At 56.5% G+C, this 22,091-nt stretch overlaps 1 protein-coding gene across 5 annotated transcripts in view; it reads right to left on the bottom strand.

Moving 5' to 3' along the window:
* Positions 1 to 7,330: 7,330 nt before the first annotated feature.
* RAB11FIP4 (RAB11 family interacting protein 4) overlaps positions 7,331 to 22,091 on the bottom strand; it is a 112,867-nt gene continuing 98,106 nt past the window's right edge. For 3 of the 5 annotated variants that reach the window (XM_081579708.1, XM_081579707.1, XM_081579709.1), the window contains 12 exons: positions 18,852 to 19,078; positions 16,903 to 17,097; positions 16,245 to 16,379; positions 15,766 to 15,801; positions 14,257 to 14,356; positions 13,903 to 14,006; positions 12,737 to 12,877; positions 10,736 to 10,817; positions 10,099 to 10,236; positions 9,823 to 9,981; positions 8,628 to 8,771; positions 7,331 to 7,573 (listed from right to left, as the gene is read on the bottom strand). In XM_081579708.1, the coding sequence (XP_081435834.1) occupies positions 7,457 to 7,573; positions 8,628 to 8,771; positions 9,823 to 9,981; positions 10,099 to 10,236; positions 10,736 to 10,817; positions 12,737 to 12,877; positions 13,903 to 14,006; positions 14,257 to 14,356; positions 15,766 to 15,801; positions 16,245 to 16,379; positions 16,903 to 17,097; positions 18,852 to 19,078 (1,578 nt within the window). In that variant the 3' untranslated portion in view covers positions 7,331 to 7,456. Of the gene's footprint in view, positions 7,574 to 8,627; positions 8,772 to 9,822; positions 9,982 to 10,098; positions 10,237 to 10,735; positions 10,818 to 12,736; positions 12,878 to 13,902; positions 14,007 to 14,256; positions 14,357 to 15,765; positions 15,802 to 16,244; positions 16,380 to 16,902; positions 17,098 to 18,851; positions 19,079 to 20,469; positions 20,529 to 22,091 lie in introns of those variants that run through there. The other 2 variants (XM_081579710.1, XM_081579711.1) reach the window with 2 other exon arrangements.

The following is a 22,091-nucleotide window of genomic DNA, read 5'->3' as shown; positions in this document are numbered from 1 at the left end:
TGCTTAATGGCCTAATTCTTGTGAAACATCAGCAGATTGGAAGTTTAATACTGGGGTTCTCAGTGACACCCCCTGTCCCTACCCTGGATCGCAAGACCCCACTGTGCTTTCCTCTGCTTCCTTGACAACACTGAGTTCACCTTTTCAGGACTTCAGATTTCAACACACACCCCAGGGTGCAAGGGGGTTACAGATTCTGTAAAGGCCAGCAGTTGCTTCTGGATGGCTGGGGTAGAGAGCAGAACCAGTCTCAAAAAAAAGTAATGGCACGCTAAGAAGGAAGCTGTTTCTGCAAGTGGGGTGTGGGTCCAGTGCTTGGGAATTGGAGACACCTGGCTGGAAGGAGAGGGCTCCTGAAAGGAGCTGGGAATAGAGTTGCCAGATAAAATACAGGAGGCCCAGTTAAATTTGAATTTCAGATAAATGATGAATAACAGTATTGCTTGGGACATACTTATACTCAAAAATTATCTCAAATTCAGATTTAACTGGGTGTTCTGTATTTTGACTTGCAGAGTCTGGCAACTCTAGTTAGGAAGGGAAAGGCAGGTTAGGAGGATGGAGGGGAGTAAAGGTCTAGAACACACGACTCCCAGTGCTGGAAGATGACTTTGCCATGAGCCCAGGAGGCCGTGTGAATCCATTAAATGGGGCACCGTCCACCCACCCGGGCAGACCCAAGGCACCAGGGTCTGTGTGGGGAGTGGGGGTGCCTGGGCCAACAACTTACCTCCAGAGGCTGGGCCTGTGAACCCCGTCGACACTTGGAATCACATAACAACAACCAGGAGCAGACAAGGAGAGGGCGGGACTCTGGGGGTCTGGGCCGCTCACCTGGCACACTTCCAGGGCTTGGCAGGACTCAGGCTGGCAGCCCAGTGTGAAACCAGGCTTAAGTGGAGGACATGGGCCTGGGATCCAGGGGAGGCACAGGAGGGGGACACAGAGGGAGGTGGCACCAGGACCCAGCTAGTGACCAGAGCAAGTTGAAACCCTGGGAGGCCCTGGCTGAGAAAGCAAACATGGCTGTCGAGAGGACAGTTTTCAAACATCACCAGGGATGATGATGGGATCATCATCATCATCATCACCATCACCTGGGATCCTCATCTCCTCTCCCAGGGACAGCAGGCTCACAGGAGGGTCTGCAGGGTGAGCCCCTGCCCCAGAGACTGTTATTACCTGGTAGCCTGGGTGAGGCCCGCTCTTCCTATGAGACTGGCCCCAGGAGTTCCAAGACCAGGCCTCCCCTCTTCCACCCTCCCTCCCACAGCACAAAGACACCATCAAGTCGGGCAAGAAAAGCAAAGTGTTTATTTACACCTTGGTCTGTACATGAGAGTTCCCCAGGGAGCCTGCCTCTGCGAGCCTGCTCCTTTTTGGCCCAGAAGCAGGCGGGAGGCAGAGGGCTCAGGACCCTAGGACTTAGCCTTGGAGCCTCAACCCCCTTTCCCCACGCTGGGGCTGAGACGTGGAGGTCTCGCCCCAGCCCGAGCTAAGCCTGCTTCTGGATGGAGGCTCCAGGGGCAGAAGACTCGCGTGAAATCCCATGATGCATCAGAGGCACCTGACAAACCCCTGGATGAGCCTTCACGTGCAGCTCATCCCTCTCGGCCCCGGAGACGCAGCGGAGAAAGCGGGAGAAGCCGGGACCGCGGAGCCGGCGGGCTGCGGGGCGGTCCTCAGTGACACGAGGTCCTGACATTACCAGGGATTTAATGGCACCCGGGTCTGAGCACCTTGGGTGGACAAGGAAGAGCTCGGTGGTTAACGGCAGGCCGGGGACGCAGCCTAAAGCCTCTTCCTTCTGCCTGCTTGGGGTCTGAAGCTGTTCAGACAGCAGATGGCAGTGGCCCTGAACCCAGGCCTGGCGTCAAGCACTGGGAGCCACGCGGCTGGAGCTTCTTCTGGGGGGCCTGGGTGCATCCTCCCAGGGGCCCACAGAGTGGCTGCAGACCCATGACATCACTGCCAGGCCGATGCCCCCGGTGAGAAAGGCGCACTCTCCTGGCTGCAGGTACTGACACCGACTCGGGGAGGGGTTTGTGGGAGAAGCTGTTTTGCACAAAGTGAGCCTTTTCTAGTGTGCAGGGTTCCTAAAGAGCGGCAGGCTGAATGAGGTGCTGAGTGGGCCCACGCTCCCCCAAGCTAGAGACCGGAACGAAACACCTGTCCCAGGTTAGCGAGTCTGAGCAGCTGAGCGGGTGGAGGGCCTGGGGACGGCGTGCGGGGTGCCAGCCTCCTGGGGCGGAGGCACGTGGACACAGAGGGGCTGCTTTGTACACTGTGCAGGGCTCGGGCAGGGCCAGGGTAACCGAGAGGACATAGAAAAGGGGGCAGTGGAAACGTGGGAACTCCTGTACAGGGTGACGGGGCGGAGAAGGCACAAAGACAACGACCCCAAACCATGCAGACAAAACACAGCCTGTGCAGCACAGCAAAGCCGAGGGCCCGGAGGAAGCCCGTCTCCCGAGGTTGCAGCGCCTAGACCCCCCGATGGGGTGGCCCCGGGGTGCCCGTCTCAGCCACCCCCTGCTGGTGGCGCCAGGCAGACGGCCCTCCTTTATGGTCACAACGAAGATGAAAAGAGAAACCTACGAGGTCGGAGCACCAACGTCACGTGACATCTAGCTTCGCAGGGTCTACGCTTTTAGAAACAGACCTTTCTAGAAGGCAGCCTGTTTCCCCAAGAAAGAGGAATGTGGCAGAAGGGCAGGCAGGCCCATGGCTCTGGCCTCTCGTGCTCCCTGCCCGTTCGTGGGCCCACTCAGAATGGGCTGGCAGGGCCTGGAGATCCTTAAGGTCAGCAGGGGGAAGGGATTTGCTCAAAGTCACCCAGGAGGGCGTGGCCCCTCACCAGCCTGAAGCATCACAGGAGAGGGGCTGCCCTAGATCCAAAGGAGGGAAGTTCTGAAGTTCTGCACTGCCCCCTCCTCAGTCTACAACCCACCTCAGCCCTTAAGAGAATCGCTGTAGATCTGCCAGGCGAACAGTCATTGTCTAGGCACCGTAACCATCCCAACACATCCCCTGTTCCAATCACATCTAAAATTAGCTTTTAGGTTTAAATTTGCTAATGCATTAAACCCACATACCTATGGAGCACAAAAAGAAGGCTTAATCTCTCCCCAGTCCACCAGGCCCCATTGGCCCCTGCAGGCCTTTCGCCTGTTACTAAGTCCCTCATTGGAACAAAAGAGCCTGCCTTCCTGACCCCCAGGACCTGGCTGGGCCAGGAATTCAGCAGACTAGAGCCTGGAGCCTCCGGGGCTGGGGAGGGATGCTGGTGTGGTGAGTAATGGGGTAGGGGCTGGGGTGACCTTTATCCACCCAATCTGAAAACAGATCACAAAGCGGGAATCCCCTCCGGCTCAGCTGTGCGAGTAGGTAGCTGCTATTTCTGAGGCTGTTTTCAGCACCCACCGCCACCCCCACTCTGTTCTACTCCCACTTTAATCACTGGGCCTGTGACTGATACATCCGGACACCTGACACCCACCAACTCCATGAGCAACAGGCAGAGACCCACCTGCCCACTCAGGTTTGCTAACTCCTAGGCTGGTGGCTCAGCTGGTAAAGAATCGCCTGCAATGTGGGAGACCTGGGCTCGATCTCTGGGTTGGGAAGATCCCCTGGAGAAGGGGAGAATTCCATGGACTGTATAGTCCATGGGGTCCCAAAGAATCGGATATGACTGAGCGACTTTCACTTTCACTTTCCAGGCTCCTGAGAACAGCTGGATCTACCCACTTCTGAAGGCATCTGGCCTCCCCTCCTGGGTGTGAGGGGGTCTGCTAAACATCTCATCATTTGACATCATTAAAGGAAAAGCCACCAACGTCTTAGCAGGGGAATTCAATGTTACCAAGCACCTAGGTTAACAAGCCCGACAGAGGTTTTCTCTGCCTCTGGCCAACCGCCTCCTAGGAGTCCCAACCTTGGCTGCACATTACCATCACCTGGGGCGCTCTCTGAACAGAGAGCTCCTGGGCCATACCCACACCATTGAATCCAAATCTCTGGAGGCCCAGGCAGCAGCATTTAAAAAAATCTCCCTAGTGATTCCAGGATGCACAGCCCAAGTTGAGAACCACTATTACTATTTCAGGTCTGGGTACTTTGGGAGGTTGTTAAAGTCTGTGTTTTTAATGGGTCAGAAATATATCAGATTAGGAGTTTACAGATAAAGGATAATTTCTCTTTGACAATTCTCAAAGAATCTGCAAATTTCAAATAACTTATCTAACTCTGGCAATTCAAAGTTAATTTTTTAGACATTGACTCATTGGTTCAACGAATTTTGTTGGGGCTCTGATTAAATGTGAGGACCGCCCAGGATCATGTCAAATGTGAACCTGCAGCAGAACCCCCTCCCCACACCCCAAAACAACCTCTAAAACGTGCAGACAAGTCACTGCTAATCTCTACTTGGTAGAGTTGCCAGGCTTAGCAAAAACGAAACCCACTCGGGGCACCCAGTTGAATTATAATCACCTGGGGAATTCTTATACTCTGATGATGCCTGGGCTGCACCCCACACCAACAGAATCAGAACTTCTGGGGATAGGGCCCAGTTACCGGAATTTTAAAAACATCTTCGTTTTAAATATATCCCAAGTACTGTACGGAACACCTACTGAAAGTTATTTGTTTTGCCTGAAATTCACATTTCACGGAGTATCCTATATATTCTCCAGCAGCCCCACCACTGAGAGGTAAAAGCACAACCTTCAACCAGGAAGCACAGGAGATAACGCAGGGGGAGCAGGGTCTGCCCACTGGGACCCAGTTCTAGAACCTGCACAGGGGCTGTGGCTTGGAACCCCTGTGGCACCTCCCCCTCTCAGGCTAAAAAGCTACAGGATCTGGAACAAGCCTATTCGATGTATTCTGGCTGAAGAAGGCTGGATTTAACTTGGGGCGTGTGTTAAGTGGAACTCAGTCTCAATTTAAAGTCAGCCTGATTCTCAGACCAGGTCCGGAGGGGACTTTCCGACTAGTGCTTCCTGGGGGAGTAGGCTCCCGTGGCGCCCTCTTCAGGCTGACAGCTTTCTCCACCCGCTTTCCCTTGGGCGGAGACTCCTTGCCACATTCTGACTGTTATAAACTCAGGCCTCTACGGCCTCCCCTGGAATTCCACATCAGTGCGGCTAAAGAGCATATACACTGTCACCCATAAAATGCTCCCCCGTCCAGGGCGAGCCCCCCACACGAGCCAGGACCCAGATCCAGCTGGCCTCTCTGCAGGATGCTTTTTCATATAAAACCCAGACCCAAGCCGCAGCATGAGTCATCAGCTTTCCGGTCTTGATTCATGCCATTCCTTCCTTTTAGCAAATTCTCAAGAGACCCACTCCCCATGCCTTCCTTCCACTGCCGCTTCTGCTTAGACCCCTGGGGGCCCCAAGGAGACCAGCATCCTGAGAGGTCGAGAGACTCCCAGGAGACTGACTCCCTGTCCTTGTCTTCCTGGTGCGGGTGGCCCCAAAGTCCTGGATCAGATCCATGCACGTGCTTAAAAAGAAGTCACAAAATCCAACACAAGTGAATGGAACGGGATGAAGACCAGTCCTGGGCGCAGCCCTGCTCTGTCAGTGGGAACACACCCGAGTTCCCAGGTCCCTGCTCACCCTCCTGGCCCTCTCTCCTCTGCACACATGTGTCCCCAACGTGCCCAAGCCTTCTCTTTCAAGTGTTGAAGGAAACAAACGGCGGGGGCGTGGTGGTGGTGGTGGTGGTGGGGATGTTGGAAATAAGACCATGCGTATTTATCTGTATTTGGATTAAGGAAATGGTTCACAAGCCACACAAAATTGAGACAAACTGGAAAACTCAAAGGAGAGTACCACATCTGCTCCCAGCTGCCTAGAACAAAAGATCACGTGAAAGATGCACAGGGTGAATTTCCACTGTGTCACCAGGCTGATCTTTACCTTTGAGACAGAACTGGGAGTCTGCACTGATTTATTGTTTCTGTTGCGGTTCATTTATAGCCATGGCCTGCTCATAGCTACGTCTTTTGACCTTTTTGTTCCCTTAAAATCTGTAACTGGGCTTCCCAAGTGGCTCAGTGGTAAAAGAATCTGCCTGCCAAGACAGGAGGCGTGGATTTGATCCCTGGGTCAGGATGATGCCCTGGAGGAGGAAATAGCAACCCACTCCAGTATTCTTGCCTGGAGAATCCCATGGACAGAGAAGCCTGGTGGGCTACAGTCCATGGGGTTGCAAGGAGTTGGACACAACCTAGCAACTAAACCACCAAACACCACCACCAGCATGGAAGACTAAGATTTCCCTGCAACTTCCCCAGCTGTCTCTTAACACCAGCACAGCATTTGTTCTCCTGGCTGAGACCCGAGTACAGGCGTGTTTCTGGAGGCTGGGACACAGGGGCCTCACTGTCCGGCAGAGCCAAACCCAGAGCATGGATTCTGAAAACCCAAACCTAAGGCCGTGACCAGGGACAGGTGACCAAGGCCCACTCCCAGCCCTTGGGAGCTGTTGAGAGGGTCCATCCATGCTTTTCTCCTACGAGGCAGCCCCCGGAAGGGAGGCCGACAGGGACGTGACCATGTCTTTGGTTGCCCAACGCCAACGTGTGCCCTAGGCTGTCCCCACCCCATTCCCTTTTCTTTTAATCCTTCATGTACACCCAAGTGAATGCCGCTTATTTTTCATGGTCTTAAAACACAAAACCAAGACAGAAAAGGAGAGGTAGGAGAGCAGGGATGGGCAGGTTTACGGAGAACTCTCAAAATACCAAGAACCCTCAGGATGACGGCTGCCCCCCACCCCAACCCCCCGCACCTCCAGCTCCTCTGCAAGCCTGAATCCTTTGGATACACCGTGCACTAGCCTCACAGGGGGCTGCTGGCTGCAGGAGGGGCTCATGAGGACCCCCGACATGTCCCCCCCCGCCACCTCCTTCCTTCTCTCCAAACTCAAGCACCTGGGCCTGAAAGGTGGCCGAAGAGGTTAGTGAGGCATTCAAGCTCCTGGAAAAGGTCATAACTTTGCCCCCGCTCCCGGGGGAAACAGGGATGGGGGTCAAAGAGCCTGTCGCACTAGAATGCTTTTCAATCCTTGTCCCCAGAGGTAGAATCATTTTATCCAGTATCTGAAATGCAAGCTTCTTCTAGCTCTCGTCATTACAGTAACTCCTGACGGCTGACCTCGACCCCGCCCACCTCCACGACCCTCTGTCCCTCACAAAGGGACCCCAAAACAAAGACAGCTGATGGCGCAGATGGCGCCACGACCGCCGCCCACGCCCATGCTCTGCTGTGCGCACGGCCTCCCCACATACACACCAGTACACGTTACACGGCAGTGGCCAGAGACACATTTACAGCGTGCGTGGGAGGCCTGGCCTGGGCCGCATCCTCGGGCGGGGTTCTGCCCCTGAATCCTGGGGTCTGGGGGTCCTGCGGCTGCTCTGCAGCCAGCCGCCCTCATCTCAGTGTTTGATCTCGAGGATGGAGGGGTTGTGGTCCAGGATGGCAAGGATGATCTTGTCCATGTACTGCCTCAGCCGGAAGTTGATCTCCTCCTGCTCCTTGAGGGCTTCCATGAGCTGGAGGGAACAAGAAAGCGAGGTCAGAGGCTGGACGGGGGGACGGGCTGTGGGCAGAGCCAGTGTCCCAACAAAACCAGCCTTGGAGCCCGGGCACCAGTCTCCGGTATCACGCCTGGGCAGGGGGAAAGGTGCAGAGGGGCAGGCCACACCCCCAGAGAGGCCTGGATCACTGGCCCATTGCGGGAGGGGAGGGGGCAGACATGTGTGATGTTTTTGATAAAGGCAGAGAATGCTGGCCAGAGGCATTTATAATCAGGAGTGACACCCAATGTCCCAAGACCCTAAGACTGCCCACTGTTTCCTCTCGCCACCCCAAGTCCTGCCACTGTCCTCCTCCAGGTCGACTCCTGCCGTGTCCATGGGATGCGCCTCTGTCCGCGGGCTGGAGGCTGGTGCCCGGCTCATGTGGGCACTCCTCCAGGCCAGGGGCCAGCTCCTGGCTGTGTGTCCCAGCACAGGGTAAAGGGGTTCGGTGACTCGTGTTGAAATCTAACCTGGGTATCTCGGAGGCCTGATCTTTCATAACCATACCCCAGTGGGGCAGAAACAGTGGGCTTTGGTGCTAGGGACCTGGGTTCCTCTCTCTCCGTAAGCTGGGTGATCTTGGGTGATTCTGGTCTCCCGATCTGTGACATGGAAGTGTTCAGAAAGCCTTCACGTTCTCAGAAGATTAAATGAAGACATACTGCAAGCAGGTGCCCCCCAAAATGCTAGTATCCTTCTCCTGCTGGCTTGGGTCCAGGGGACATCCGGCCTCCCCTGGATCGCACACCGATGACATCAACCGGCCATTCCGGCAAATTCCTGACCGAGCGAACTCAGACTCTGCTCTGTTCCCAACCCTACTCTCCTCCCACCACGTACAGGAAATCGGAGCAGGTTTAACTCCCTCCGCCTGCAGGCTCCTCCTCTCACTGCTCTGCCGTATAACTAGGGGTCACTGCAGATGGGGACTCCCAGGGGGCCAGGCCCTGGCCTGCTTTTCCTACCCCAGGGCAGGACTCACGGGCGAGGGGCCCGGCTCCACGGTGAGAGCGTGAGGGCACGTTACCTCATCGCGAGAGGCCGTGTCTATTTCCGCTGCCAGGGACTGGGCTTTGGTCTGGGTGGCAAAGAGGTTCTTGGCTTCATAGAGGCTGAGGCTCAGGATCTGTCCGTTCAAGTCGTCATTCTGATCTCGCAGCTTGTGATTCTCCTGCGGAGGAGGACAGAGGCAACTCTGACTCCCGCCGGGCCCAGCTTCTCTGCATCCCTGGCCTTCTGACCACCCCCAACCCTCCTCCCTCCCCCCGGGTGTGTGTCACCGGCCAGTTCAGGACACCCACAGATGACCAGGCCTCTGCCGGGTTCCAGGGCGAGGAGGGCTGGGTCCTGAGGGGTCTTGGGGTTCTGAGGAGGAGTTATAGCCCTGCTCAGGGAGCCAGGTTTCCAGAGAGGAGCATGGCTCCAGACTACCCCTTCTTCCCTGGGGCCCCGGAGGACACCACCCACTCAGTGGCTCCTTCTCCAACTGTGGCCCTTGGGGAGGGAAAGTGATGCTCTGGGTCCCTGGGGTGGCAGGTCAGCTCATCTCCTTGGCTCCTCCTGCAGTCGGGCTCAGGAATTCTGCTCAGGGGAGTTCTTTCCAGGGGCCCCTCGGCTCCTGCGTGCAGCCGGCCCAGTACCATCCTGCCCAGACCCGGGTGACCAGCCTCGCGCTCTAGCTTTTGCCTCAAGGCTCCTACCTGCTCACATCTGGGACTTCGGGTGCCCCCTTGTGGCTGAGAAGGGCTGGGGTTTAGGACTGCTGTGGGATAGGAACCTCAGGGAGCTGCCCCACTGGGGTAATTTATCCTGCAGGGTCTCTGAGCACCCTCAGGCCCCCGCCCCTCCTGACCCCGCTTCCGCCACCCCCAAGGGCTCCCCAGTCATGGGAGAGTGTCCAGGAACCCTCTGAAATGGACTCTTGGGCTCGGGGTCTGCTCCTGGGAGACACTGATGTGTAGCTGGGTGAGGTCTCCACCCCACATGCCCAGGACAGAAGACTGGTGTCTGTTTCCCTTCATGGATGCTAAGCAAAGACCGACCCTGGGGTTTCCACCCACTTCGCCTGAGCTGTGAGATGGGGCCGAGTGGTCCTGATGATCAAGGTATCGGGAGGAGCAGGCAGTTACACGGGGGAAGGAGGCACTCGGCCCTGCACAGGAGACGCACCCCGAGGGGACCCGGACACCTCATCCCCTGGGACGGGGGCTCCCGGGGCCTACCTGCTTGAGCCGCTTGACCTCGTGCTCCAACTCGACCTCTCGGGCCCTGGCGTTGAACTCACCGAGGCTGGAGGATGAGCTGCGGCCCCTGCCCGGCCGCTCGCAGTCCAGCTTGTACATCTGCAGGTGCTCCAGCTCCTTTCGCAAGTCCTCGATGAGCTGCGGGGGAAAGAGGCTGGTTGGCAGGAGCATGGATGTGCAGGGTGGAGGACAAGCGGCAAGTGGGGGGTGGGGTGGGGTAGGATGGGTAGGGCGCCCTGGAGCCAGTCAACCCACCTCCTGCGTTGCCTCCCGCTCCTTCTGGAACTCGAGGCGGTTGTGGCGCAGCTTGTCCATCATGCGCTTGTACAGATCCATCTCATCCTTGAGCCGCAGGCTGGTGTCCTCCAGCCGGTCGGACATGCGCTGCCGCTCCTGCAGCCAGGGAGACCGGGGCAGGGGGAGAGTTCCCAGGGGGCCCGCTGAGCCCTGGGGGCTTTGCTGAGGGCCTGGGGCAGCCACCTTGACAAACGGGCAATCAGACCACCCCCAGGACAGAGCCCTCCGAGGCAAGAATTAAAGAAACAGCTAGATCCCCTAATCCTAGAGCTTCAGCAAGAAAAGCCTCAGGTCTCCACAGTTCTCCGATGATGCCAGATGGATTTGAATAGAAGGTATGAGTCCAAACAGAATCTGGCCTCTTTCTCCTTATTTTCCCCCATAATACAAAGAAACGTATTCACTGTACAACATTTGGAAAATTAGAAATACGCAAAGACAAACTATTTGTATTTTGTCCCCCCCCTCTTTTTTTTGGCTAGGGCAATGAGAATTTCAGAAACTAGAAACTAAAAGGCCAGTAATGGCCAACACGGCCTCTCTGTGGATTCAGCTCAAGATCCAAGTCTGAGCAATGCATGAACATAACGCTCACCTCATCCAGCTTCTCTGTTTGTGACTTGAGCCGAGTCACCGTCGTTCTAAGCTCAGTGTTTTCCTCCTCTAACTGCTGCACCCTGGGGAAAGGAGAAGGACAAGAACGTCAGAAATGGAGATTATCTGACAATCTGACAGTCTGCAGCAATTCTCTGCTCCCTGGACGAGAGAAGATATCAGAAAAAGAGAGAGAGGGAATATGAGTAATTGTTCCAAATGGTAGTATGGCTTTGAGCTCCCTGTCATCCAAGGCAAAATAATAAAGACCCTGAATTACTATCATCTTTGAATAAAAGGAAAAACTCAAACTCACTTGTGAGTAAGAGCATAAGGTTCTTTTTGCATACATGCTTAGGGCCTAAAACAACCTGAGGGTGGAGAGACAGCAGTGGTATTTTTCTGGTAAATGGAGAGTCTTCCTGTGGTGTCCATGGCAGGGCCCTCCTGTGAGGATCCACAGTTTGAAGGCAACAAACAAACCATACTTGGTTTTCGTTCTCCCCCGGGGCTCTTCCCTTTGCCTGTTCTCTGAAACCCACGGGCAGTGGTTCTGACCGTCTAACCCTCTGTGTTAATGATCACAAGGGACTGTCCAGGTCGGTTTTACCTGAGAAGAGGGGCCGGTGAGTTTGGCCGTCAGCCTGTGAGTGGCACTGGGATGGTGCTGGGCCATTTCCAGCAGGGCGTTCCCTCTCCTTCCCACTGTCATGACCTCCTTGGATGGAGGGCTTCTTGGCCCCAACTGTCCTCTGGGCTCCCCAGGAGAAAGAACACCCTCTCCAGGGCTTGAGGGGAACTCAGACCTGCCCCCCACCTGCCTCTAAGGAGGCCGCCTCACGTGAGGCACAAAGCATCTAAGGGAAGAGCGCCCCCTGGAGTCAGGTAAAGGGCAAGATTCCGGGACGGCTCCCAGGAGGGCCGGCTTTTTGGGCTCTGGCCTTGGCCCTGGCCCGCACACCTGCATCCCAGCCACCTCTCAGCCAGCCCACCGGCCAGCTGTCAGGAGCAGGCAGAGGACGTGATGCTGAACGAGGGACCAGGCTCATTAAGAAAGAGGTGCAAAACAACAGCTTCTAGAACATGAATGGACAATTAAGGGAAATTGGTGGCAGAGAGTGTCTGACTGCAAGGAGGTCTGGCCCGCCCAGTTCCCTTAGGGCCTGCTTGACCCTGCGGCCGTGAGGTGCGAGGTGAGAGACCACCTCCCAACCCAGGCTGGGCCGAGCAGACTCGCCAAGGCTCAGCTCAGACCCTTGGGCGGCAGGGGGCCTGAGGAGAAGGGGGGCAGCCATCCTCTCCGTCAGGGGCCCAGGGGGGTCCCTGGCCTGGGTCGGGGGGAGGGCCTTGGACACCCTCAGAGCCCCCACCTAATTGCAGTGTTCAGCTGTGCCGCAGCCCGTCCGCCTTCCTGCTCACACTACAGGGAGGCTGACAGATGGATACTGAGGCCCAGGAAGAGACAGAGGGTGTCCAACGTCACAGAGCTGGTGGGTGATCACGCCAGGGCCCCAGGTTGTCCTCCCCTGCCTGCCTCCGGTGCAAACAGCCATGGCCAAGGCCCAGGAGCCGCCCTGCGCAGCCTCTGCCCCTGCGACCCTGGGTCAGGGCACCCTAGTGTTCAGGGGCGGGGAGGACCTGACAGCAGGGGGCGCTCCAAGCCTGGACAGCAGACCCAGCCCAGGAGTGTGTGTGTGTGTGTGTCCAGTGTGTGTGTGTGTGTGTCCAGCTGTGTGTGTGTGTATGTGCCCAGCCCAGGACTGTGTGTGTGTGTGTATTTCTTTAACCTATTCTCTTATTGATAGATAAAGCATCACTTCCAGTTGGACCTACTATGAAAAATGTTACTTTGAACATTCTTTTACCTGCTTCCTAGAGAACACGCCCAGGCGTTCGGGCATCAAAAGAAGAACTGTTAGAACTGGAGGCCTCCACATGGGCTCAGTTTTCCCGTCTAAATAATGGGACCGCATCTACCCACAGAGGCATCAGAGGGACGCACCTGGTGGTAAGCAGCTCGATCTCTGTTCCGCGCTCGCGCTCCAGCTTGCTGTAGGCCTCGCGGTGGCGCCTCGCCTCCTCCTCCAGGGCCTGCTCGGCCGTGGTCTCTTGATCCTTCACCATCTCCTCCAGCTCATGCACCCTGCAGAGAGGGGCATGACCCCAGTGCAGAGCCCGCTCTCGTGGCCTCACTCTTCTCCCCTCCCTAGGCTGCAACCAAGGGGAACCCCGGACACCACATCATCAACACCCCAACTGTGGGCCGGCAGCTCTACTGACAGATGAATGGGGGACCTCGCAGCAGCTAAGGAGAGGTGGGCCAGCCACGCACGCCACCGAGGGGCGGTGCTGGCAGTCGGTCCAGAGCAGAGAAGCGGGTCTTCCAGGGCGGCACAGAGAGGGCCGGCCTCACCGCGGCCGGATCAAACAGCCCTCAGGCCTCACCTCCTCTGTTCACTCCCTCCCTTCCGGGCCAGGATGCCTCTGATCAGCAGTTCAGCTCACTGGGCACCTTGACTGAAACATGGGCACGTCCTGGGTGGTGGGGAGCACGCCAGAGCCGGGAAAGGCCTGGCACCACTGTGGATCTTCTAACCCTGTGACTGGTGGCCTGGATGGTGTACTACTTCGGGACACAACCCTGTGAGGCTGACCCTCCGGGGTGCACAAGAGGACCCATCTTTGAGCCCCTCCAAGGTTGAGGACCAGACCCTGGGTGGGGATCAGTTTACCAAGTTTCAGGAGGGTTATACTCTACACGCACCACCTCATCGAGTCGTGTTCAGTGGGCCTCTGTCCGGGGGAGGGCGTAGCAATGCCTGGACCCCTCCCACGGGTGGCAGGTGTGAGCCCCTGACTCCCACCAGCCTCTCCCTCTGTAGAGCTCGTCCCCTGGAACGGAGCCAGGCTCTCACTGTTGCAGGACAGAGACAGGAAATGAGTCCCAACTTCCACCTTTGACCCGAGCTGGGGCTGCCGACCTGGAGGGCCGAGGTCAAGCTCTGCCTGTCTCCCTGTTCCCCAAAGACCTGTCCTCCTGGGCACCCAACACAGGCAGGGCCCACAGCAAGGCGCTGACATGTCACAGGCCCTCCAAGCTAGAAGGACATGCACGTCACCCCTGCCTCGACTTCTCCTGGGGGCATTGCAGCCGAGGCCTGGCCTGACCTGTGCACCAGCTGTGTGTTTTCCTGCTTCAGCTTGCTCTTCAGGTCCCCGTTGGTCAGGCTGTCATTCTCCAGCTCTGTCACCTTTTTTTCCAGGAAGCTCACCTACCATAGGGGGGTGGTGGAGAAAACCTTTGAGTCCATGGGACAGAGAACCTAACGAGGGTGGGACTGAGGCCAGGACCCCCATTGACGGTGTGTAAAGAGGAGTCACGCAGGGGTGGGGATGGATGTGTCCAGGTGATCGGGGCTGCCTACCCCCAACTCCTGGGCAGGGTCAGGGTCTCCCATGTCCCCAGGCAGTAGCTGGGAGCACCCCAACCCCATCCCAGGGGGCACGCCCGCCCTGGCGCACCTTCTCCGTGATGTCGTTGTCACAGGAGTCGATGCTGTCCCGGAACAGGTCCTCGGTGCTGCCGTTGCTGCTGCTAAAGTTGCTGCTGTGCATGAGCTGCCTGGGGGTGGGGGGTGGGGGGGAAATGCAAGTCTGTGCATAAGCTGCCTGGTGGGGAGGGGGAGGCCTGTCTGGCTGCAGGGGCCTTGGGGAGACTGGGGGAGCACTCCAGACCACTGGGAGAGTACCAGGAACCCCCTCTGAGGAGGCCGCCCTCCCTCAGTCAGGGGAGCAGAGTGGCCTGACCCCTGACCTCAAGAGATTGCTCTGCCCCGAGGACACCAGACAGGTCGCGATGGCCCTCCTGAGCCCCGGCAGGCATGGTCAGTCCATCACGGACTTTCCTCCTGCTCCCTGTGCTCATTGGGGGTTCAGCTAAGAGGTGACGTGGGACCTCAGCTAGTGGAGGCACCTTCCCCCACCCCCACCTCCTGAGCCCCTTCCACCTGGAAACCACCCCAATGAGGCAGCCGGGCACTGCAATCCGGGCAGAGGGCCTGGGCCCCCTGAGACCACCCAGCCCCTCAACCAAGCTGGCTCCTGCTATGTCACTGGGGACCCAGCCATGGATAGCGGGGAGGAAACCCACCCAGGATGTGCAGGACCATGGGCTAGTGGACTGGAAAGGGGCTGCAGCTGTCCAGATGACCTTTACCTGAGGCAAAACCCCTGCCGCTTCCCAGCAGCCCCCACCTCCCACTCCATGCCAGGCAGCAGCCGGGGTCTCAGCCAAGAGGCCGCCCCACCCCAGCGCCTGGACACTTGCTGCAGCTCCCAGGGCCCCAGGTGTGGACCTGGGCGAGTCTGCAGGAGAGCTGGTGCGGGACCTGGTGGGCCCAGAAGCAGAGGGACCAGCTCCAGGGGAGACCCTCACGCCCCATCTCTGCCAGTGGGAAGCCCAGGGTCTCTGCTGGTAGAGCCACCTGCTCCCAAGCACAGGGAAGCACATGGCAGCGTGGGGTGGACTGTGTCTCTCAGGGCACCCGTGGGGTGCCTGCCAGAGGCAGGGGCAGCTGCGGGTTTGGAGAGGCTGAATCCTGCCAGGAGGGACACCAGATAGGCCGGGGAGGAACCCAGCCCTTCTTTCCTGGAAGTGGATCTTCCGCTGCCTGCACTGCTCTGGGACGCCTCGTCCCCTCTGTTGTTTAGCCACATGCAGGGCACTAGCTCCGTCTGAGTTGCTGGCACAGAGTTGGCCACCCTGGCAGCAGGAGTGTAGTTCAAGAGGACAGCATTCAACCCTAGCTACCCTGCTCAGATGGTAAAGAATCTGCCTGAAATGTAGGAGACCTGGGTTCGATTCCTGGGCCAGGAAAATGCCCTGGAGGAGGGCGTGGCAACCCATTCCACTATTCTTGCCTGGAGAATCCCATGGACAGAAGAGCCTGGTGGGCTACAGTCCATGGGGTCACAAGAGTTGGACACGACTGAGTGACTAACACACATACACACCCCGAGGGGGGGCCTTACCGTCCGAAGGCTGTGCTGGAGATCTTTCGATTGGGGCTACACAGAGAGACAGGGAGAAAGAAAAGGTCATTGAACAGAGGGACCTCTAGCCCACTGCTTCCTCTGCCCTGGCTACAGGATATACAAATACAAGCAAGGCTTTTTTCTGCCCACTGAAGGGAATTTACACATCAGCTTGGCCCTCAGAAACTGCCCCTGATCACTGGCCAGGAGAGAATGGGGCCCCCGATCACCGGCCAGGAGAGAGTTGGATCCCTGATCACCAACCAGGAGAGAGTAGGGCCCCCTGGTCACTGATCAGGAGAGAGTGGGGGCCCCCGATCACTGGCCAGGAGAGAGTGGGGGCCCCCGATCACTGGCCAGGAGAGAGTGGGGGCCCCCGATCACTGGCCAGGAGAGAGTGGGGGTCCCTGCCTCGATGCTTCTTCCCCGGGTCCCCACCCCATCCATCCGCCCCATGCTGGTCTCCGAGGCCTCACCTATTGGCCTTCAGGTTTTTTAGCCGGGCTTCCAGGTCGTTAAGCAGGTTGATTTTCTTGCAGCACTGAGAGCAGTAAACATCCAGCAGTTCACTGTTGTATGCATGCCGCATCTTTCGAGGCGTCTGCCCCGCGCTGGGTCATAAGAAGGAAAGAGGTTCACCTCCGGAACTGCTGTCCAGTTAGGTGCCCTGCCCCATTCCGCTGAGCTTATTACTAGATTCTCTGAAACCTGTGAGCCTCGTGTGTGTGTGTGTTTGGGGGTGGGGAGTGGAACTAGAACAACAGAGCTCCCTCCTCCAGTGCTCTCAAAGACAGGAAGCCAAAGAGCTGTACCCATTTCACAGAGGAGGAAACTGACAGTTAACGTCAGAGTAAGCAATGACTCAGCTGCGTGGGAAGGTATCAACATGCCACTTGGCGTCTGCGGCCCCTCAGGCTGGTTAATTTGGTTTCTTCCCCAAGATAGAAGGAAGGAGGAATTCCAGACCCCCAACCCCCAGCCCCAATCAGGATTCAAAGGCAGTTGCTGCCCATCTACAGGAGCAGAGCCCAGTTAGTTCACGACTCTGCCTGCCGAACCCCGCCTCGGGATGAGGCTGGATTGGTTCTGCCACTTTTCCTGGATCCCAAAGGCCGCTGTAGACCGAGGGGCCACCTGGAGGACACTGACGACCCCAGGTCCGAGTAGACGTTGGTCCTGGTCTCGTCGTCCGGGCAGGGGCTGCTGGGGGCACAGTCCACGTCATCCGCCTCCCCGTAGTCCTCAAACTGCTCCTCGTTGCTGATGAGCGAGGTGGTGGAGTGTGTGGAGAGGTCTGACGTGGTCATGGACGGAGGGTGGCCCAGGGACCTGAGTGTAGGACAAGGGCCAGCTGCGAACCAGGGGGCGCCACAGCCCGTGGGGGACAGACAGGCCAGACCTTCCAGGGGTCCGTGGGTGCCAGGACACCAGGACCCTGATGATGAAGCCTGTACTTCCTGCCCTGGTTAAGCACACTCTGGGGACCATATCCTAAGGGAAACATCTCATCACAGAAAGGGTTTCTGCTCCAGAGATGTTCAAATCGATGCTTCCACAGAGCAGCAGAACACTGCTTACAACTCAATGGCTTATTGAAGCTACACTGAAATAGCTATTAAACAATAGCATGTATCAGTAAATGAAATGATCACATAAACTGTGGACTCTCAATCTGTTGTGGAAAGCTTTGTAAAAAAAACATTGGCAATAATGTGGAAACATTAAAACTCAAAGCTTTTTTTAATTTAAAAAATTTTTTTAAATTAAAAACTAAACTTAAAAAAAATTTTTTTTAATTTTCCCAGGTGGTACTAAGTGGTAAAGAATCCACCTGCAACCCGCTCCAGTATTCTTGCCTGGAAAATTCCATGGAGAGAGGAGCCTGGCATGGTTACAGTCCATGAGGCAGAAAAGTTGGACACGACTGAGCAACTGAGCACACACACACAAAATTAAAACTAAGAATGAAACAAAAGATGTAAAATTTTAGGCATAATAAGTCTAAGCATGCGATGGGTCTACACAGAAGGAAAAGCAGGAAATGAAAATATTTAAATGGCAATAGGGCTTTGGGTGTGGAGGGTGGGACCATGAGTCAAGTGAGTTACCTGCCCTTCATTCTCACTTTTCCTCCCTTTTTCAAGCTGTGTCAGTGCTTATATTCTAACAACGAATGAGGTTTTAAAATAAACAACAATGAGCTACTAGGCAGGATGTTCCTCCTATGTTTATACAGAGGACTTCTTGTCCAAAGCAGCCTGACGCTGCAGATCACGGGTCAGAGACCCTGGTTCTCTCACGGGTGACCCAGGGTGGCCTGGGGCAGCGTCAGGGGCTGGCTGCACCTGCTCTACAACCTAAGAACAAAGAGTACAACCAACGCCTCACCTGCCAAAATATATCTTCCCTTCACTGGGCGGTAGTTGCTCATTAACTAGGATTTCTCCACCCTCTAAGACTCCACTTCAAAAATGGGAAACAGTGATCCAGGCATCACAGCATTAATGATAGGGTGACAAAGATCAAGTCTGTTGGTACCCTCACCCTATTTTATTTATTTCCTTATTTATCTGCCCTCAGGTTCCTTAGCGCCTGGGGTTGCATTCATCATATTCCTCACTTTGTTCTTGTATAAATTTTACTAAAACTCTTGGCACCCACTGCTGGCTGCCTCCTGGTGACTGGTCCCAGAAAACAACAGGAATGATCAGGCAGCAAATGATTAGCCAATAGATCAAAGGGTCTGTGGTCCCCATGACCAGTTGTCCATGGGCTGTGGTCACAGGCACAGTGGATGGACCGTTCCCAGGACGCAACACGGATGAACAACTCCAAAGGCACCTCCCCCCTTGAAGACTGTGACTTCTAGAGCCACTGGGGTTTGAGAACACCTGAACTGAGAAAATACATTAGGCTGAAACGTATGAAATTGCCTTTTCCTTGAAAGGTACCAATGATGAAAAGCTGACAATTTTGTTTGGTCAACGGATACTGGAGGCCCTTGCTTCCTTCTCCAAATCTCTGGGCTGGGCATGCTCATCACCTTCTCCTGACGCCTGACGCTCCAGGCAGTTTTAACTCACTTGTCCTCGGGCAGGAACAGGCCTCCTAGACCCACATCCTTCTCAGCGGGAATCCCGACCGGCCCCTCCAGGCTCCGAGTGCTCTCCATGGGGCCCTCCATGTCTGACTCCTGGGGGCCCTCGGGTGGGGCCAGCGTCATGGCCTCGTCCTCATCCTCGGGAAAGAAGGCTGGCTCTGCGGGCAGGAGCTCGCCATCAGCAAAGGTGGGGTCTGGCACCTCGCTGCCCTGGGGAAGACAGAAGGGGACAGCGTGAGTGAGCCTGGCTGCTGGGGCTCAGTACTGCTCCTCAGACCACAGGGATGCCAGGAGGGGACTGGCAGGTGGTGCCAGGGAGCCAGAGACCCCAAGACCTCGGGTATGAGACCCTGGCACATGATTTGTCTCGGGGGCCTCTTAAGCAAACCCAGTGAGAGGTAGGAACATCTGGGACCACCATCCGTGAAGAAGGGCCACAGCCAGGCCAGCAGCATCATCCAGGGCACCTGGGCTGCTCAGTAGGGTCTCCATCCCAAAGTCTGGACAGGAAGCCAAGTGACTCGGAGAAGGCTTCTGGGGGATTATAAGGGCACAGCCCCAGTGACAATGACCTAGCAGAGTCTGATGCAACATGCTACAGGGACATCAGCAGAGCATGAGGGTCGGCCCCCCCGCACCCCAACACCTTGATTCTGGGCATGTCAGATATTGTCTCTGAACTCCAGCTCTGGCCTCTCTGTAAGCCGAGAATAGCAACGGAATCCTACGGGATCCCTGTGTCCCAGCAGGACCTCCCAGCCACAGGTCTGTCCTGGCCCTGCCACGGCCACCTTACTGCTGTTGCTGTTCAGTCGCTAAGTTGTGTCCAACTCTTTGGGACCCCATGGACTGCAGCATGCCAGGCCTCTCTCTGGCCCTCGCCATCTCCCAGAGTTTACTCAAGTGCATGTCCATTGAATCAGTGATGCTATCCAACCACAGCCACTCTGGGGAGCAAGAATTCTAGGTCTCTCAAGTCTGAGCTTTGGGCCGGTCCCGAGGGTCCTCATACACTGCCTGGCACAATGCCAGAACACCATAAAGATCTGCCCAAACCTTTTGCCAAAATCGTCTGAGAAGAGCTCTGGTTTTATTCAGCATTTACCCTAGCCCGAGAGGCAACTTTCTGCAAGTCACTTTTCAAGGCTGCTTTGCCCCTAAGGATGTAGGAACCTCAAACGTAACTGCCTTCACCTGCTCCCAGTCAAGATGTCAAATACCCACCGGGTTCTTCGGCCTGCTTCTCAGCTAGGGTTGGCAGAGCCCGGGTTAGAGGTGCTTCCTCCAGCCCCAGGACAACAGGAAGGGTAACAGTAACAGGGCTGTGAAAAGCCTCGGGGCATCTCAGACAAGAACAGGATCAGGGACATTCAAGGAAGGTGGTGAGCGAGCAGTGTGGCTGTGTCTGCTGGTGAGCAGGCAGTCCTCCTGGGGCTCTGTCCCCACCAAGACATGCTGGGGCTAAGAATAGATGGTGATTAATGAGCCTGGCTCCTGCCTATGCCGTGACTGGCTGAGCACCAGATGGACCAATAAAGCCAGCATCAGGCAGCCAGCCACCCCTGACTGTGGAGGCCGAGGGGCTGTGTAATTAAACTCACCCCTGGTGTTCACGTGGCTCTTTCCACCTTTGTTGTTGTTCAGTCTCTAAGCTGTGTCTGATTCTATGTCATAATCCAACCCCACAGGGCTCCCAACCTTATCAGATCTTATGTCCTAAGCAAGCTCTTGTCTGTAAGCCCAAAGCTGTGTCCCAGTAGGAACAAAGAAAACCCAGCATTCACAGACCACCCATCGATTCTGGAGACCGAGTTGAGAGTTAATGTATAATCTCATTTGAGCTTTATGACCCTTTGAGACATGAATTCCCATCCCCATTTTACTAACGAGGAAGTCAAGGCTCAGAGAGTAACCTGTCAGAAGTCCCCTGGCCGGTGGGTAAAGGACCCCCACCTGCCTCTGACCACAGCTCGCTTGGTTTCATCTATCACTGATGCAACCCACGCTTCATGGATTTTCAGACCCCATGGTGACCATGAAGAGAGACACAGGACAGGGGCATATTACTAACTGTGAAGCCTGGGTGCTCCGCCTAATGCTGCAACTCCACCTGCCACCCTCTACCTGCCCCCCACCAGGGCATCTCCGGGTTGGTGCAAGGTCACCAGGAGAGGGTTCTCAGGGGAGAGCTGGGGCTCACGGAGGAGTAAGGTGTGTGCTCTGTTCACCCACTCGCAGGTTTTCACCCTCCCAGACACGGCAGCACTGGCTGGGAGTCCCTGCTCTGTGGCTCACAAGACGGGGTCTGGTCACTTTGCACGTGGGTGTTTCTTCCCGTCTTCACAGCCCCGAAGGCCGGGTCTCCTTCCACCGCTGTCTTGCCTGGGGCCACGTGGGAATCAGTGGCAGTGCTGGGGTCAGACTGTGAGTCTCTCATGCCCAGGCCTTTCTCCTGGAACCCTGTCAGCAGGGGTCCCCAGGAGGCTGCCACCCAGCCGGCTCCCAGAAGGCAGGCGGGCGGCCTCGTGGAGACCAGCATCCGTGTGCAAACATCTGGCTTGGTCTCTGGCCAACTCATGTTTGCCTCAATGGAGGTTGAGTTTCAGCCAGGCACTCTGTCCTGACATCCAACTCACGGGACGCAGGTGGGGACCAACGGCCCCCTCTCACCTGAGGTCCCACGGAGACATACCCACACTCCAGGTACCTGGCCCAAGGCCCTGCCCAGGGGGGACAGAGCGGCCTGGAGTGGGCTGTCTCAGCCACAGGAGGGCAGGGGCAGCAGAAGGGGTCAGACACCCCACAGGGACCCCTCCTCAACTCAACCCCCACCTCCTGGGCATTTTACTCTCTGATTGAGCAGAGTCCACAGCTGTTGGGCCCTTCACCCTTGACAAAGCATCTTGTCTCACACACACACACACCGTTTGTTTCTCACAACAGCCCTGGGAGAACTCCAGGGAGAGAAGGAAGTTAGGATGAAGATTCCTCTCGTTCAACACACACAGGAGATCAGAGTGGGAGGGGCTGCCTGGAACGCCCGGGCCACGGACGCCCCGGCTGAGACCTGGAGCCCAGCTCCGACACGCCACATCCCGGCCCTTCAACGCCCACTCTCACTACACACCCATGTGCACACCCTCTCAATACACCAGGCTTTTCTTTTAGAAAATGGCTGCTCTTCCTATGGCAACACCTCTTCGTTCAACCTACAACTGTTGCT

This window comes from Giraffa tippelskirchi, chromosome 3, assembly GCF_054371585.1.
Source record: "Giraffa tippelskirchi isolate mGirTip1 chromosome 3, T2T-mGirTip1v1.2.pri, whole genome shotgun sequence".
NCBI lineage: Eukaryota > Metazoa > Chordata > Mammalia > Artiodactyla > Giraffidae > Giraffa > Giraffa tippelskirchi.
Note: the sequence above shows the minus strand (reverse complement) of the source record. Positions and strands in the feature narration are given on the sequence as shown.